The sequence below is a fragment of the Ursus maritimus genome, unplaced genomic scaffold (genome assembly GCF_017311325.1).
Source record: "Ursus maritimus isolate PB19 unplaced genomic scaffold, ASM1731132v1 scaffold_4, whole genome shotgun sequence".
Classification (NCBI taxonomy): Eukaryota; Metazoa; Chordata; class Mammalia; order Carnivora; family Ursidae; genus Ursus; species Ursus maritimus.
In genome coordinates this window covers 80,167,267-80,186,083 of record NW_024426552.1, presented here as the reverse complement: position 1 = coordinate 80,186,083, position 18,817 = coordinate 80,167,267, and the positions used below count along the sequence as shown (strand labels likewise).

Here is an 18,817-nt window from a genome sequence, read left to right as displayed (position 1 = left end):
ATACAGAAAACTGACCTACAAAGAAGTCAGGGATGAAGTCTCATGGGGAAGCACCTAGATCAAGTGCTCCTAACCTTTCCATGGAAAGTTTGGAGAAGAAGTGAAATCCATAAATCTTGGATAGGGCAAGAAATAAAGTTGCCATGAGCCAGTGTCTTTATTCCCAAGCAGAGACATTAGGGCAATACTCTTATCCCTACAACCATTTCCTTAAGAGGACAGCTTTTCCAAAGAGGGAGTCACTTTCAATGTGAAACATTTGCCCTTCATTTTAATTGGAGCCTAATTAGATACACATATGAATAGCATAAAACTGATATTATATCTTTCTTCTCGCTCACATAATTAAGGAAGGGCTGAGACTCAGGCAATACCTTGCTCAGCTTCTAAACAGCTGGTTATCATCCATTGCTGCCCCACTCTCCCACTGGATCCTACCTTTAATCCCATGTATGCTGGGGACTGGCTCTTCCTTATGGCTGGTAGCTCTTTCCATATTTTCAATCCAGGGTACAAGTTCCACTCCAATGCCTTTGCTTTAGAGAAATATACATGAACATTGAACCATAGGAAAGAACGGCACATGCATTCCTCCCTATACCAGCTGGGGTGCTGCTGGCTCACCCAGGTTCTCCTAAAGTCTCAAGGACCTGCTTTATCCTCCTCCTTCTCTTCAGTCTAAGACTTGGCCCAGCTCTGTGCATGACATTCAACAATGGAATGCTCAATGGACACCACTTGCTGGATTATAGAGTTAACTTCTAACTGGCTGCAAGTCTTTTTTTTTTTTTTTAAGATTTTATTCTTAAGTAATCTATACAACCAACGTGGGGCTTGAACTCACAACCCTGAGGTCAAAGTTGCATGTTTACCAACTGAGCCAGCCAGGCGTCCCTGGCTACAAGTCTTAAAGTGGGAGAGGTGAGGAGGAAGAATCCCCTTTCATCCTCTCATAAGCTGTTTCACTGGCTCACTATAGCTCCCTCCTTCCCTCTTTTCTGTCCTAAAATAGTAACTCTTTTGGGTTAGACTAGCTCAACAAATAAACACTTGCTAGGTGCTGGAGGACTGAGATGAATGAGATGTGTCCTGAGCTAAACCACATCACCCCTGACTCTGCTTGCAGAGTAGTCTGCCAGTCTGACGTGATTATTCAATGAGTTCTTTTATTTGTTTATTCACTAAACATTTACTGAGCACCTATGAGTGCCAGGCCCTTGTATAATATGAGGCCCAAGGGAAGCTAAAACTACTAAGACAACCTTCATGCTCTAGAGGAATTCATGGTCTCGTGGGGAGAAAAACTTAAACACATCATAAAATTATAACACAGCCTGTTAGATGCTGTGATAGTGTAACTCTGTGAGTGTGGATGCCTTGCCCAGAGCGTACAAGGTTATTATGCTCAGCAATCCCAAGGGTTAAAGATGGTATAAGAATGAACTGGGATGATAATCAGTTATGTGTCAGAGCTTTGTAAAATGCTAGACAGACATAAGGTCCTGATATTCCTGATCCTGAAGCCTCCCTTCCCCATTGCCTGATGCTTCTGAGTCTATGTTCTGTCCAGGAAGTCTCTTCTCTCAAGGACAGGCCCAAGGCTCTGCTCTGGTCTGCTGCCGGAAAGTTGTGTGAAACTGATGCTCTGCTTGCCAGTCTGTAAAAGGAAGGTGCTGGACAATGCTTCTGGGCCTGTCTTTGAGTTCAGTAGGGCTTTTCTTTTTATCTACATGTTAGGTCTGGTTCTGCTTTTTTTTTTTTTTTTTTGTACTTTTCATTCCAGTGACTTATTTATTTTCTAACTGGAAGTATGTACCTCTTAATCCCCTTCACCTATTTTCCCTATTCCCCACCCACCACACCCTGGTAACCACTAGTTTATGTTCTCTATATTTGTCAGTTATTTCTTTTTTGTTATTGTTGCTTGATTGGTTGGTTTTTTAGATTCCACATGTAAGTGACATAAAATACTTGTCTTTCTTTGACTTATTTCACTCAGCATAATACCCTCTAGGTCCATCCCATGTTGTTGCAAATGGCCAGACTTCATTCTTTTTTATGGCCAAGTAATATTCCATTGTGTATATATACCACTTCTTCTTTTTTCACTCATCTATCTATGGACACTTAGGTTGCTTTCGTATCTTGGCTATTGTAAATAATGCTACATTAAACATAAGAGTGCATATATCTTTTTGAATTAGTGTTTTCATTTCCTTTGGGTAAATAACCAGAAGTGGAATTACTAGATAGTATGGCACTCTTATTTTTAGTTTTTTGAGGAATCTCCATACTGTTTTCCATAATGGCTGCACCAATTAATATCCCTGCTATGCTTGAGGGTCCCTTTTCTCCCTGTTCTCAGCAACATTTGTTATCTCTTGTCTTTTTGATACTAGCCATTCTGACTGGTGTGAGGTGGTATCTCATTGTGGTATTGACTTACATTTCCCTGATGTCTTCTTTGGAAAAATGTCTATTTGGGTCCTCTCATTTTTTAACTAGATTGGACTTTTTGGCATTGAGTTGTATGACTTCTTTATATATGCCTTATTGGATATATCATTTGCAAATGTTTTCTCCCATTCAGTAGGTTGCCTTTTTTGGTTTGCTGATGGCTTCCTTTGCTGTGTAAAAGCTTTTTAGTTTTATGTAGTCCCAATAGTTTATATTTTTGCTCTTACTTCCTTTGCCTGGGGAGACTAACCTAGAAAAATATTGCTAAGGCTGATTTCCAAGAGATTATTGCCTATGTTTTCTTTTAGGAATTTTGTGGTCTGGGGTCTTACACTTAGGTCTTTAATCCACTTTGAATTTATTATTGTGTATGGTATAAGAAAGTGGTTCAGTTTCATTCTTTTGCATATAGCTGTCCAGTTTTCCCAACATTTATGGAAGATACTGTTGTTTCCCCATTATGTGTTCTTGCCTCCTTTGTTATAGATTAACTAACCATATAAGCATGGGTTTATTTCTGGGCTGTCAATTGTGTTCCATTGATCCGTGTCTATTTTGTGCCAATACCATACTGTTTTGACTACTATAGCTTTGTATTAAATCTTGAAATCTGGGATTGTGATAGCTCCAGCTTTGTTCTTCTTTCTCAATATTGCTTTGGCTTTTGTGGTTCCATGCAAATTTTAGGATTATTTGTTCTAGTTCTGTGAAAAATGCTATTGGTATTTTGATAGGGAATGCATTGAATCTATAGATTCCTTTGGGTAGTATGGACATTTTAACAATATTTTTTCTTCCAATCCATGAGCTTCATATATTTTTCCATTTATTTGTGTCATCTCTGAATTCTTTCATCAATGTCTTATAGGTTTCAAAGTATAGGTCTTCCATCTCTGGTTAAATTTATTCTTAGATATTGTAATGTTTTTGATGCAATTGTAAATGGGATTGTGTTCTTAATTGCTCTTTCTGCTATTTTATTAGTAGTGTATAGAAACACAACAGATTTCTGTATGTTGATTTTGTATCCTGAAACTTTACTGAATTCATTTATTAGTTCTAATAGTTTTTTGGGGGGGTGGAGTCTTTAGAGTTCCTATATAGTATCATGTCATCTGCAAATAGTGAAAATTTTACTTCTTGCTTGCCAAATTGAATGCCTTTTATTTCTTTTTCTTGCCTGATGGCTAGGACTGCCAGTATTATTTTGGTTAAAAGTGATGAGAGTGGACATCCTTGTCTTTTTCCTGATCTTAGAGGAAAAGATCTCAGTTTTTCACTGTTCAGTATGAGGTTAACTGTGAGTTTTTCATATATGGACTTTATTATGTTGAAGTATGTTTCTTCTAAATCTACTTTGGTGAGAGATTTTTATAGTAAATGGATGTTGAATATTGTCAAATGCTTTTTCTGCATCTATTGAGATGACTGTATGATGTTTATCCTTCATTTTGTTAATATGATGTATCACATTGATTTGCATATATTAAACCATCTTTGTATCACTGGAATAAATTCCCTGATTGTGGTGAATGACTCTTTTAATGTATTTTTGAATTCAGTTTACTAATATTTTGTTGAGGATTTTTGCATCTATGTTCATCCCCTGATGAACATCCCCTAATATTGGTTTGTAATTTTCTTTTTTAATAGTATCTTTAGTTTTGGTGTCAGGGTAATGCTGGCCTCATAGCATGAATTTGGAAGCATTCCTTCCTCTTCTATTTTTTGGAATAGTTTGAGAAAAAAGGCTTAACTCTTTTTTAAATGTTTGGTAGAATTCACCTGTGAAGCCATTTGGACCTGGACTTTTGTTTGTTGGGAGTTGTTTTTGTTTTTTAATTACTGATTTAATTTTGTTACTAGTAATTGTCTGTTCAGATTTTCTATTTCTTTCTGATTCAGTCTTAGAAGATGGTATGTTTCTAGGAATTTATCCATTTCTTCTAGGTTGTCCAATTTGTTGGCATATAATTTTTTGTAGTCATCTCTTATAATCCTTTGTATTTCTCTAGTGTCAGTTGTAACTTCTCTTTCATTTCTGCTTTTATTGGAGTCCTCTCTCTTTTTCTCTTGATGAGCCTAGTTAAAGGTTTATCAGTTTTGTTTAATTTTCAAAGAGCCAACTCTTAGTTTCATTGATCCTTTCTATTTTTTCGTCTATATTTTACTTATTTCCACTCTGATCTCTACTACCGCCTTCCTTCTACTAACTTTAGGGTTTGTTTTATTTTTCTAGTTCCTTTTTTTAAAAAAAGATTTTATTTATTCATTTAGAGAGAGCACATGCACACACAAGTGGGGGCAGAAGCAGAGGGGGAGGGAGAGGGACAAGCCGACTCTGTTGAGCATGAAGCCCCATGCAGGGCTCAATCTCACAACCCTGAGATCATGACCTGAGCTGAAACCAAGAGTTGCTTAACTGACTGAGCCACCCAGGTGCCCTCCAGTTCCTTTATATGTGAGGTTAAAGTGTTTATTTGAGATTTTTCTTCTTTCTTGAGGTATGTCTGTATCACTATAAACTTCCCTCTTAAAAGAGCTTTAGCTGTGTTGCAAAGATTTTGAACTGTAGTGTTTCCATTTTCATTTGTCTGCAAGTATTCTTTTGTTTTTACTTTGATTTCTTCATTGACCCATTGGTTGTTTAGAAACATGTTATTTAGCTTCCATGTTTTTGTGTTTCTTCTAGTTTTTTCCTGTAACTGATTTTTAAAGATTTTTATTTATTTATTTATTTGTTTGTTTGTTTTTCATTTTTTTGAGAGAGAGCTGGGAGATGGGGGAGGGACAGAGCGAGACTCTCAAGCAGGGTCCACACCCATCATAGAGCCCAATGTGGGGCTTGATCTCATGACCCTAAGATCATGCCCTGAGATGAAACCAAGAGTTGGACGCTTAACCAACTGAGCCACCCAGGCACCCAATTTTTTTCATTTTTAAGTAATCTCTACACACCACATGGGGCTCACTTACAGCCCTGAGATCAAGAGTTGCATGCTCTACTGACTAGCTAGCCAGGTGTCCCTCCTGTAACTGATTTTTTTGGGGGGAGGGGCAGAGGGAGAGGAGAGAGAGAATCCCAAGCAGGCTCCACACCCAGCTTGGAGTCCAACGCAGGGCTCAATCTTATAACCCTGAGCTCATGACCTGAGCTGAGATCAAAAGTTGCATGCTTAACTGACTGAGCCACCCAGACACCCCTTGATTTTAATTTCATATTGCTGTGGTTGGAAAGGATGCTTGATATAATTTCAATCTTCTTAAATTTATTGAGACTTGTTTTTTGGCCTATCATGTGATCTGTTCTGGAGAATATTCCATGTGGGGTTCTGCTTCTTATTTAGATTTTACATTACTGTCACAACCTAGGAAGCATAGTGCTAGGACTTCAGAAGGGCTTGAGAATGTATTTCTGAATTGTTAACTGAATAAATGTCATGTCCTCATAACAAACACGTGTCTTTTTTGTGTGGGGCAGAGCAGGGCAGGGTGATTCAGTTAAAATCTAAATTGTCAATCAAGAACAATTTTGTTAAGATGTCCTTTCTTACTAAGTTGATGTACAGATTTTACACAATACCAAGCAAAATTTCAGCAAGTTTTGTAGAAATTGAAAAGCTGATTCTAAAATACACACAGAAATGTAAACAATGTAGAACAGCCAAAACAACTTTAAAAAGGAAGAACAGAATATGGAGGTGGAATAGGAGAACTCTAGGTTCACCTCATCCCACAAATACAACTAGATAACTGTCAAATCATCCTAAATACTCCAGAAATTGACTTAAAGACTGACAGAACAAACTCCACAACTAAAGGGAGAGAAAAGGCCATACTGAGGAAGGTAGCAAGTGCAGAGATGTGGTTTAGGGGAGAAAGAGATCACAGCTGCTGCAGAGGGAAGGGAGTCGTGATCGCAGAGAAGGGTGAGAGAGAGAGGAGCACACAGGGGAATGCACAAGGAGAACGTTTCCCCATAGCCACTGGCTTGGAAAATGAGAGGGGCTGAATTTTCATGAGTTCTTGCAACCAGCAGGGCTGAAAGCCTGGAATCTTAAAGATCAGTGGGCTTGGCTGGGATAGAGCCTGGAGGACACCAAGCTGCTCCTGGAGAGAAGGCAGGCAAACAACCCTGGACCATACAGCATGGCAATAGTGATCTGAAGAATGCCTGAGGCACACAGTGGAGAGACTATTTGCTTTTCTTAGAGTGTGTTCCTGAGAGGCGGCATTCATGGAGATGCCTCTCTGGAAACAAAGGAGATAGTTGGTGTCATTTCCCTCCCCCACCACTCAGCATAATATAGAACCACCTGCAGGAAGCAGTTCCAACACTGGCTGCCTAACTTGCTTACACCAAGCCCCAACCCATGCACTCCAGTGGAACTACTCTTCTCAGGCACACTTGCCTCAGTCCCAGCTTGGTGGGCCCCTCTCCCAGAAGACCAGTACAAACCCTTGCCCACACCACGTCTCCCAGTCAGACAGTTTTGCAAGGCCTCAGTTCTGGTGGAGGTGGTGACAGGTCTCATTTCACAAGCAGACCAGAGCACACTTAGTTAACACTTGCCACATTCAGGCCAGGGACCAAACACTGCTCACAGCAGTCAAGAAGAGCCTCTGCAGATGACTGGCCTGAAGGATAGAGCAGCCAGAACACAATAGCAGAGTGCATGCAGCACACACTGAAGATAATACCTGAAGCACCAGGCCCAGGGCACTACATGACTTCTTCTTTATAAGACCATTATTTTCAGAAGCAGAAGATATAACTGGTTTTTCTAGCATAGAGAAGAAGACGAGACCTAGACAAGATGCCAAGATAGAGGAATTCATCCCAAATGAAAGAACAAGATGAGGCCATGGCCAGAGATCTAAGTGAAACAGATATAAGTAACTTGCCTGATAGAAAATTTAAAGAACTGATCATAAGGATACTCACTGGGCTTGAGAAAAGAATAAAAGACATCAGTGAGACACTTACCACAGACATAAAAGAGCTAAGAAAGAATCAATCAGAAATGAAGAGTGCGATAAGTGAGATTAGAAACATGCTTGATGCAATGAAAGCAGGCTGAAAGAAGCAGAGAAATGAACTAATGACCTAGAAGACAAACTAATGGAAAGCAAGGAAGATGAACAAAATGAGAGGAAAAAACTTATGCAAAGTGAGAATAGACTTAGGGAACTTAGTGACTCCATCAAATGTAATAACACTCATATTATAGGAGTCCCAGGAGAAGAAGAGAGAAGAAAGGGGGCAGAAAATTTATTTGAAGAAATAATGGCTGAAAACTTAACCTCATCTGGGGAAGGAAACAGACATCCAGATTGAGGAGACACAGAGAACTCCCATTAAAATCAACAAAAGCAGGCCAACACCAAGACATTTGGTAATTAAATTTGTAAAATATACTGATAAAGGAAAAATCTTAAAAGCAGCAAAAGAAGTCATTAATTTATAAGGGAAAGCCCATAAGGCTAGCTGAAGATTTTTCAACAGAAACTTGGCAAGCCAGAAGAGAGTGGTATGATATATTCAAAGCGCTAAACAGGAAAAATCTGCAGCCAAGAATATTCATCCAGCAAGGCTATCATTCATAATAGAAGGAGAGAAAAAGAGTTTCCCAGACAAACAAAAACTAAAGGAGCTTGTGACCACTAAACCAGCCCTGCAACAAATTAAAGGGGACTCTTTAAGTGGAAAGGAGAGACCAAAAAGTGACAATATAAAACCAGGAAACACAAAACCAGTAAAAATGAATATTTCTGTAAAAATCAGTCAAGGAACTCACACACAAAAAAAGGATATAATATAATAACATATGCTTAAAACATGGGGAGGAGAGGAGAAAAGAATGGGTTCAAACTTGAACAACCATCAACTTAATATAGACTGTTATTTGCAGAAGACATTATATACAAACCTAATGGTCACCATATATCAAAAAACACTGATAAACATTCAAAGAATAAAGAGAAATAAATCCAAATATGTCACTAAAGAAAATCAGCAAAATGTGAAAGAGAGAAAGGTATGCAAGGATCAGAGAAAATCTCCAGAAACAACCACAAAACAAGTAATAAAATGGCAATAAATACATATCTATCAATAATTACTGTGAATGTAAATGGACTAAATGCTCCAATCAAAAGACATAGGGTGTCAGAATGGATTTAAAACAACAACAACAACAACAACAATAAGACCCATCTATATGTTGCCTACAAGAGACTCATTTTAGACCTAAAGATACATGTAGATTGAAAGTGAGGGGTTGGAAAAACATGTATCATGCAAATGGATGTCAAAAGAAATCTGGAGTAACAATAATTATTGGACAAACTGTACTTTATTTGTTTTTTTAAGTAGGCTCCATGCCCAGTGTGAAGTCCAATGCAGGGCTTGAACTCACAACCCTGAGATCAAGACCTGAACTGAGATCAAGACTCGGATGCTTAATCGACTGAGCCACCTAGGTGTCCTGGACAAACTGAACTTTAAAACAAAGACTGTAACAAGAGACAAAGAGGGGCACTATATAATAATAAAGGGGACAATCCAACAAGAAGATAAAACAATTATAAATATTTATGCACCCAACATGAGAGCACCCAAATATATAAAACAATTACTAACAAACATAAAGGAAATAATCAATAATAATACAACAACAGTAGGAGACATTAACACCCCTCTTACATCAATGGACAGATCATCTAAACACAAAATTGACAAGTAAACAATGTCTTTGAATGACACACTGGACCAGGTGGACTTAACAGATACATTCAGAACATTCCATCCTAAAACAGCAGACTATACATTCTTTCCAAGTGCACCCAGAACATTCTCCAGAATAGATCACATATTAGGTCATAAACAGGCCTCAACAAATGCAAAAAGATTGAAGTCATACTATACAAACTTTTCTGACCACAATGCTGTGAACCTAGAAGTCAACCCCATGAAAAAATCTGGAAAGACCACAAATACACACAGGTTAAGCAACATACTACTAAAGAATGAATGAGTCCACCAAGTGTCCAACACCTTTGGGATACAGCAAAAGCAGTCCTAAGAGGGAAGTACATAGCAATACAGGCCTACCTCAAGAAGGAAGTAAAAAACCTAATCTTACATCTAACGGAGCTAGAAAAAGAACAACAAATGAAGACTACAGCCAGCAGTAGGAAATAATAAATATTAGAGCAGAAATAAATGGTATAGAAACTTAAAAAAAAAAAACAGATCAATGAAACCAGGAGCTGGTTCTTCGAAAAATTAATAAAAGTGATAAACCTCTAGACAGACTTATCAAAAAGAAAAGAGAAAGGACCCAAATAAATAAAATCACAAATTAAAGAGGAAAAATAACAACCAATACCACAGAATACAAACAATTATAAGAGGATATTATGAAAAACTGTATGCCAACAAATTGGATTACCTACAAGAAATGGATAAGTTTCTAAAAACATATAAATTACCAAAACTGAAACAGGAAGAAATAGAAAACTTGAACAGACCAATAACCAGCAAAGAAATTGAATCAGTAATCAAAAACTCCTAACAAAGAAAAGTCCAGGACCAGATAGCTTTACAGCTATCTGTAGAATTCTCCAAACATTTAAAGAAGAATTAATACAAATTCTTCTCAAACTATTCCAAAAAACCAAAGAGGAAGGAAAGCTTCCCAATTCATTCTGAGGCCAGCATTACCCTAATACCAAAACCAGACAAAGACACCACAAAAAAAAAAAATAACTAAAACTAATATCTCTGATGAACATAGATGCAAAAATCCTCAACAAATATTAGCAAACCAAATATAACAATACATTAAAAGAATCATTCACCATGATAAAGTGGGATTCAGTCCTGGGTGGCAAGGGTGGTTCAGTATTCACAAATCAATCAACATGATACATCACCTTAATAAAAGAAAGGATAAGAACCATATGATCATTCCAACAGATGCAGAAAAACATTTGACGGAGTACACATCCATTCATGATAAAAACCCTCAACAAAGCAGGATAGAGGGAACATACCTCAACATAATAAAGGCCATATATGGAAAACCCACAGCTAATATCATCCCAAATAGAGGGAAACTGAGAGCTTTTCTTCTACAGTCAGGAAAAAGACAGGGATGTCCGCTCTCACCACTTTTATTCAAACTAGTACTGGAAGTCCTAGCCACAGCAGTCAGACAACAAAAAGAAATAAAAGGCATCCAAACAGGCAAGGAAGAAGTCAAACTTTCACTATTTACAGATGACAAGATACTGTATATAGAAAATCTAAAGACTCCACCAAAAAATGCTAGAAACTAATAAATGAATTCAGTGAAGTCAGCAAATACAAAATCAGTGTACAGGAATCTGTTGCATTTCTTTTTTTTTCTTCTTTTTTCTCTCTTTTTTTTAAAATTTAAATTCAATTAGCGAACACATAGTTCATCATTTAGTTTCAGATGTAGTGTTCAACAATTCATCAGTTGCATATAACACCCAGGGCTCATCTCATCACATGCCCTCAATGCCCATCACCCAGTTACCCCATCCCCCGACCCACCTCCCCTTCATCAACCCTCAGTTTGTTTCCCATAGTTAAGAGCCTCTCATGGTTTGTCTCCCTCTCTGATTTCTTCCCACTCAGTTTTCCCTCCCTTCCCTTATGGTCCTCTGCACTGTTTCTTATATTCCACATATGAGTGAAACCATATGATAATTGTCTTTCTCCAATTGACTTATTTCATTTAGCATAATACCCTCCAGATCCATCCACGTCGATGCAAATGCCAAATATTCATCCTTTCTGATGGCTGAGTAATATTCCATTATATGTGTGTGTGTGTATATATATATATAATATATTATATAATTATATATATAATATTACCATATATTATATTATATATTATAAATTTTCTATATATATATATATATATATCACATCTTTGGCTATTGTGGACATTGCTGCTATAAACATTGGGGTTCAGGTGCCCCTTTGTTTCACCACATCTGTATATTTGGGGTAAATACCTAGTAGTGCAGTTGCTGGATTGTAGGGTAGCTCTATTTTTAACTTCTTGAGGAACCTCATACTGTTTTCCAGAGTGGCTGTACCAGCTTGCATTCCCATCAACAGTATAAGAGGGTTCCCCTTTCTCTACATCCTCACCAACATTTGTTGTTTTCTGTCTTCTTAATTTTAGCCATTCTGACTGGTATAAGGTGGTATCTCATTGTGGTTTTTTGGTTTGTATTTCCCTGATGAGAAGTGATGTGGAGCATTTTTTCAGTGTCTGTTGGGCATTTGTATATCTTCTTTGGAGAAACACCTGTTCATGTCTTCTGCCTGTTTCTTGACTGGATTATTTGTTTTTTGGGTGTTGAGCTTGGTAAGTTCTTTATGTATCTTGGATACTAGCCCTTTACCTGATAAGACATTCTCCCATTTCATAGGTTGCCTTTTAGTTTTATTGACTGTTTCCTTTGCTGTGCAGAAGCTTTTTATCTTGATGAAGTCCCAATAGTTCATTTTTGCTTTTGTTTCCTTTGCTTTGAAGACTGTCTAGCAAGAAGTTGCTGCATGGCATTTCTATACATCAATAATGAAGCAGCAGAAAGGGAAATCAATGAATCAATACTACTTACAATTGCACCAAAACCAATAAGATACCTAGGAATAAACCTATCCAAAGAGGTGAAAGACCTATACTTTGAAAACTACAAAACACTGATGAAAGAAATAGAAGATGACACAAAGAAATGGGAAGACATTCCATGCTCATAGATTGGAAGCACAAATGTGGTTAAAATGTCCATACTAACCCAAAGCAATCTACACATTTAATGCAATCCCTATCAAAATACCACCAGCATTTTTCAGAGCTAGAACAAACAATTCTAAAATTTGTATGGAACCACAAAAGACACTGAATAGCCAAAGCAATCTTGAAAAAGAAAAGCAAAACTGGAGATATCACAATTCCAGACTTCAAGTTATATTACAAAGCTGTAGTAATCAAAACAATATGGTCCTGGCACAAAAATAGACACATAGATCAATAGAACAAAACAGAAGCCCAGGAATGAACACACAAATATATTGTTAATTAATCTTTGACAAAGCAGGTGAGAATATCCAATGAGAAAGACTGTCACTTCAACAAATGGTACTGGCAAAACTGGACAGCAACATACAAAAGAATGAGACTGGACCACTTTCTTATACCATACACAAAAATAAATTCAAAATGGATTAAGCACTTAAATGTGAGACCTGAAACCATAAAAATCCTACAAGAGGACACAGGCAGTAACTTCTTTGACATCAGCCACAGCAAATTCTTTCTACATATGTTCCCTGAGGCAAGGGAAACAAAAGCAAAAATAAACTATTGTAACTACATCAAAATAAAAAGCTTCTGCACAGCAAAGTAAACAACCAACAAAACTAAAAGGAAACCTAAGGAATGGGAGAAATATTTGTAAATGACATATCTGATAAAGGGTTAGTATCCAAAATACATAAAGAACTTATAAAACTAAATACCCAAAACACAATCCAATTAAAAAATGGGCAGAAGACATGAATGGACATTTTTTCAAAGAAGACATACAGATGACCAACAGACACATGAAAAGTTGCTCAACATCACACATTATCAGGACAATGCAAATCAAAACTACAGTGAGATATCATCTCACAGCTGGCAGAATGGCTAAAATCAACAACACAAGAAACAGCAGGTGTTGGGAAGGATGTGGAGAAAGGGGAACCCTCTTACACTGTTGATGGGAATGCAAACTGGTGCAGTCATTCTGGAAAACAGTATGGAGGTTCCTCAGAAAATTAAAAATAGAACTACCCTATGACTCAGAAATTACACTACTAGGTATTTACCCAGAGGATACAAAAATACAGATTGGAAGGGGTATATGCAACCCGATGTTTAAAGCAGCATTATCAACAATAGCCAAACTATGGAGAGAGCCCAAATGTCCACTGACTGATGAATGGATAAAGAGGAGGTAGTATATATACACAATGGAATATTACTCAGCTATAAAAAAGAACAAGATCTTGCCATTTGCAAGGACATAGATGGAGCTAGAGAGTATAATGCTAAGGGAAATAAGTCAATCAGAGAAAGACAAATATAATTTGTGATATAATTTCACTCATATATGGAATTTCACTCATATGTGGAATTAAAGAAACAAAACAAATAAGCTCAGGGGGAAAAAAGGAGGGGGGAACAAACCAAGAAACAGACTTTAACTACAGAGAATAAAGTGATGGTTACCAGAGGGGCAGTGGGGGAAAATGGGTGAAATAGGTGTACTTGTGATGAGCATCAGCTGTTGCATGTAAGTGTTGAATTGCTTGACTGTACACCTGAAACTAATATTACACTGTATGTTAAGTAACTGGAATTTAAATAGAATTTTTTTAAAGGAAAAGCAATGTTGAAGGATTTGATTTTAAGGCTTATTATAAAGCTACAGGAATCAAGATAGTAAAGTATTGATGTGAGGATAGAGAAATAGATCAATGGACCAGAATAGAGCATCCAGAAATGGATGCACTTATATAACTAGTCAACTGGAGAAATGGTATGGTAATGGACTAACTGGACACCAATAAACAAAAAAACTGAACTTTGATCCATGTTTCACACCATATACCAAAACAAACAAACAAAAATCTCAAAATGGATTAGAAACCTAACTGTAAAATTACAGAGATAATCTCTGTGACCTTAGACAAAGATTTCTTAGGCACATACCAAAAATATGATCCATAAATTTTTTAAAACTTGGATTTCATCACAATTAAAATCTTCTTCTTCAAAAGATACTCTTAAAAAAAAATTAAGTATACTCCATGCCCAACATGGGGCTTGAACTCACCAATCCTGAAAGACCCTGAGACTGAGCCAGCCAGGCACCCCCAATAGATACTCTTAAGAGTATGAAAAGATAAGCTCCACACTTAAAGAAAATATTAGCAAAGCATAAGTCTAATAAAGGATTTGTATCTAGGGTATATAAAAATGAACCTCTCAAACTTAATAATAAGAAAACAATGAGCAGAAGTTTTGAATGGACACTTCACCGAAAAAAGATATATGGAGAGCAAAGAAGCACATGAAAAGATGCTTGACCATCAGTCACTAGGAAAAAGCAAATTAAAACCTCAATAACCTACTATTCTACACCTATTATAAGTCTGGCTTAAAATTAAAAGACTGACCACATCAAGTTTTGGTGAGGAATGTGGAACCAGTGAAACTCTCATGCGCTACTGTGGGAATAAAGATGGTATTACCAACTGGGAAGATAGCAATTTCTTAAAAAGGTAAACATGTACCTGCCATATGGCCTAACCATTACACTCTTAGGTGATTACCCAAGAGAAACAAAAACACATGTCCACAAGAACACTTATACTTGAACATTAATAGCCGCATTATTCAAAACAGCCCAAGAAAGTGTAAATATTCATTGACAGATAAATGGATAAAGAAATTGGGTTATAGCCAAACAATGGAATACTACACCTCACTTAAAAGGGATGTACTATTGTTATACAATGCAACATCAATGAATCTCAAAATAATTATGCTGAGTGAGAGAAACCAGACCAAACAAAGGACATGCTGTATGATTCTCTTTATGGAATGACAGAAAATTCAAACTAATCTATAGTGACAAAAAGAAGATCAGTGACCACCTGGGAAGCAGTGGGAGATAAGGGAAGGGCAGGAGGAAGGTAATACAAAAGCGCATTTGGAAACTTTTGGTGTTCATTATCTTGCTTGTGGTGATGCTTTCACAGGTATATACATGTGTCAAAACTTATCAAATTGCATACTTTAAATATGTGCACTTTACTATGTTAATTATAAAGTTGTTCTAAAAATAATAGTTTGGGGTACCTGGGTGGCTTAGTTGGTTAGGCATCTGACTCTTGGTTTCAGCTCGGGTCAACTATCTCAGGGTCCTGGGACTGAGCCCTGCGTCGGGTTCCACGCCCAGCACAGAGTCTGCTCATCCCTTTCCTTCTGCTCCTCCTCCTGCTCTCTTTCTCTCTCTCAAATGAATAAATAAAATCTTTTAAAAAATAGTTTAAGGGGGCACCTGGGTGGCGCAGTTGTTAGGCGGCTGCCTTCGGCTCAGGGCGTGATCCTGGCGTTCCGGGATCGAGTCCCACATCGGGCTCTTCCACTGAGAGCCTGCTTCTTCCTCTCCCACTCCCCCTGCTGTGTTCCCTCTCTCGCTGGCTGTCTCTCTGTCACATAAATAAATAAAATCTTTTAAAAAAGTAGTTTAAGGCCTCTTCCCAGAAACTTTAATAAGCTAAAATGCATATTCCAAGCCATTAACCCTAGCTGCCCTAATTCCACCGTTCTAGGGTAGGACCCAGCTATCTACATTTGTAACAAGCCCTTCAAGTAATTCTAATGCAGGCTATCCCTAAAACATCCTCTGCGAAACTATGGTAAGGATTTCTAGAACAATCTTGTGACTAGAATGTTGCTTCTGGGGAAAACAAGTAATTTTTTCTACTGGGGTTGTTACATCTTCCTGTCATATGCCTCCAGAGCATTCATAGTCAATTACCTTAACATATATTTAGCACAGGATTAATAGTTTAAGAGTAAATCATAGTTTTTCCCCATATTACCTTTATATAAATTAAAATAAACTATACAATGTAGTTATTATTTCTTGGCAAAGGCCAATAAAGTTTAAATAAGGAACTTACATCACTCGGTTGTTGTGACAGAAAACTGATGTGGTGGTTTTCCAGTCACAGTTCCTAGTTTATCTTTTTCCTCATCTCGTCACGCATACCCACCCTTGCATCTTCCTGTCCAACTAATGGTCAGAGAAGACACAGAAAGAATGTGAAATGGTTGCATTCCTGATAAGTCTCTGAGGACAAAGTTTATCTTTTCATATTTACATAACTTTCCTTACCAAACACACAAATCATTGTCAGTATAAATGATAAGAGATCGATTTTCCACATGCGACTAGCATTTCTTTGCCCTCACAACATTACCTGAAGGAAATATCTGAACTCAATTGATGCTTGTAGATTTTCCTACCAAATATCCCTGCTGCTATGAGGATCAACTGAAAAAACAAATGTGAAAGGGCAAAGCCTACTCAAAGATGATTGTTAATTATTTAAAGGAGTAAGCAAGTGATACCTGTGAAAATGGTGCAGGAAAAAAAAAAAACTTCAAAAATTCTCTTCTCCATGAAAACATAGAAAAAAACTGGCAAAAATAGTCAGAAACAATATTTTCAGAACACTAGAAATTAAACAAAGGCTTAGAGCAACCAGGAGAACATTTATTCAAGAAAAATGGCTAAATCTTAATATGAACAGTGAGTTTGTGGTGTTTGGGCTGCTCTGTTCCCAACCTACCCCTTCTTGATGGTAGCCTTAGAAATCAAGAGCCTACAATCATGGTGAAAATTAGCAATCTAGCAACCATAGGAAGGGGCAGAACAGGGTTAGAGTTCATTTAAAGTCTCATTCCCAGAGAACTGTCATTATTTGACTTGTTTGGAGGTTCCTTGGGATACCCTACTTACAAGGCTATCTTTATTAGACCTATTCATAGCTAGAACAGTGTGAAAAACATTTTTCCCAGGGGCATTTATTGAAAATTACTAGAGGCAATTGTTTAACTTCTTGGCTGCCTACTAGAAGCACTGGATAACAGCTGGGGCAAAAATAGGCTAACTGAATGTTTAAAAGGAAAAGCTTGGGAATGAGAGGTCCATAGTGGCTTTGAAAAGCTCCCAAATTTTCCTGAGAATCTAGAAGACCATGTACAAATGCCCAAGTATGTGTGCATGTTCAGGACAAATCTAAGAAGGCCTTATGCTCTCATATCTGGTGGGGAGAAATCCGGGGAATCTGCACAAACAGCAAGTGAAGGCTAAGGTGGAATTGTCACCTGCTTGGCTGTCTGTTGAAGGTGTGCTGAAAGTGCACCCCAATATCCACACAGGGCTCATGGCAAAGACTGGAAAAGTTACTAAATAAACAAATAATAACAAAACAACAAACAATACCAACAAAAACCACTGGAGGTGGAGACTCCGATTTCTAAAATTGCCACATTATGTTATTAAATGTCCAGTTTTCAACAGAAACATTGTAAGCCATGTAAAGAAACAAAAAAGCATGACCCATACATTAAAAAAAAAAGCAATCAAGAGAAACTGTCCCTGACTCTAAGATAATTAGACTTCCTAGACCAAGACTTTATTTTTTTAATAATATTTTTTTATTATATTATGTTAGTCACCATACAGTACATCCCTAGTTTTTGATGTAAAGTTCCATGATTCATTACTTGTGTATAACACCCAGTGCACCATGCAATACGTGCCCTCCTTACTACCCATCACTAGCCTATCCCATTTCCCCCCCATCCCCTCTGAAGCCCTCAGTTTGTTTCCCAGAGTCCATAGTCTCTCATGGTTCATTCCCCCTTCTGTTTACCCCCCCTTTCTTCTTCCCTTATCTTCTCCTACCGATCTTCCTACTTCTTATGTTCCATAAATGAGTGAAACCATATGATAACTGTCTTTCTCTGCTTGACTTATTTCGCTTAGCATTATCTCCTCCAGTGCCGTCCATGTTGCCGCAAATGTTGAGAATTCGTTCTTTTTGATGGCTGAGTAATATTCCATTGTATATATGGACCACATCTTTTTAATCCAGTCATCTGTTGAAGGGCATCTCGGTTCCTTCCACGATTTAGCTATTGTGGACAATGCTGCTATGAACATTGGGGTGCATATGGCCCTTCTCTTCACTACATCTGTATCTTTGGGGTAAATACCCAGTAGTACAATTGCTGGGTCATAGGGTAGCTCAATTTTTAACTTTTTAAGGGACCTCCACACTGTTTTCCACAGTGGCTGTACCAACTTGCATTCCCACCAACAATGTAAGAGGGTTTCCCTTTCTCCACATCCTCTCCAACAATTGTTGTTTCTTGTCTTGTCAATTTTTGCCATTCTAACTGGCGTAAGGTGGTATCTCAGTGTGGTTTTGATTTGAATTTCCCTGATGGCTAATGATTTTAAACATTTTTTCATATGTCTGTTAGACATTTGCATGTCTTCATTGGAAAAGTGTCTGTTCATATCTTCTGCCCATTTTATGATTTGTTTATTTGTTTCTTGTGTATTGAGTTTGAGAAGTTCTTTGCAGATCTTGGATACCAGCCTTTTATCTGTAGTGTCATTTGCAAATATCTTCTCCCATTCCGTGGGCTGCCCCTTAGTGTTTTTGACTGTTTCCTTG

The 18,817-nt window shown here is 37.5% G+C and overlaps 1 protein-coding gene across 1 annotated transcript in view; it reads right to left on the bottom strand.

Annotated features, from left to right (window-relative positions):
• The window catches only part of MCF2L2 (MCF.2 cell line derived transforming sequence-like 2), a 253,980-nt gene that overhangs the window by 16,368 nt on the left and 218,795 nt on the right, over positions 1-18,817 (bottom strand). Inside the window, exon 26 of the mRNA XM_040621737.1 lies at positions 439-536. Coding sequence (XP_040477671.1) covers positions 439-536 — 98 coding nt within the window. The remainder of the gene's footprint in view (positions 1-438; positions 537-18,817) is intronic.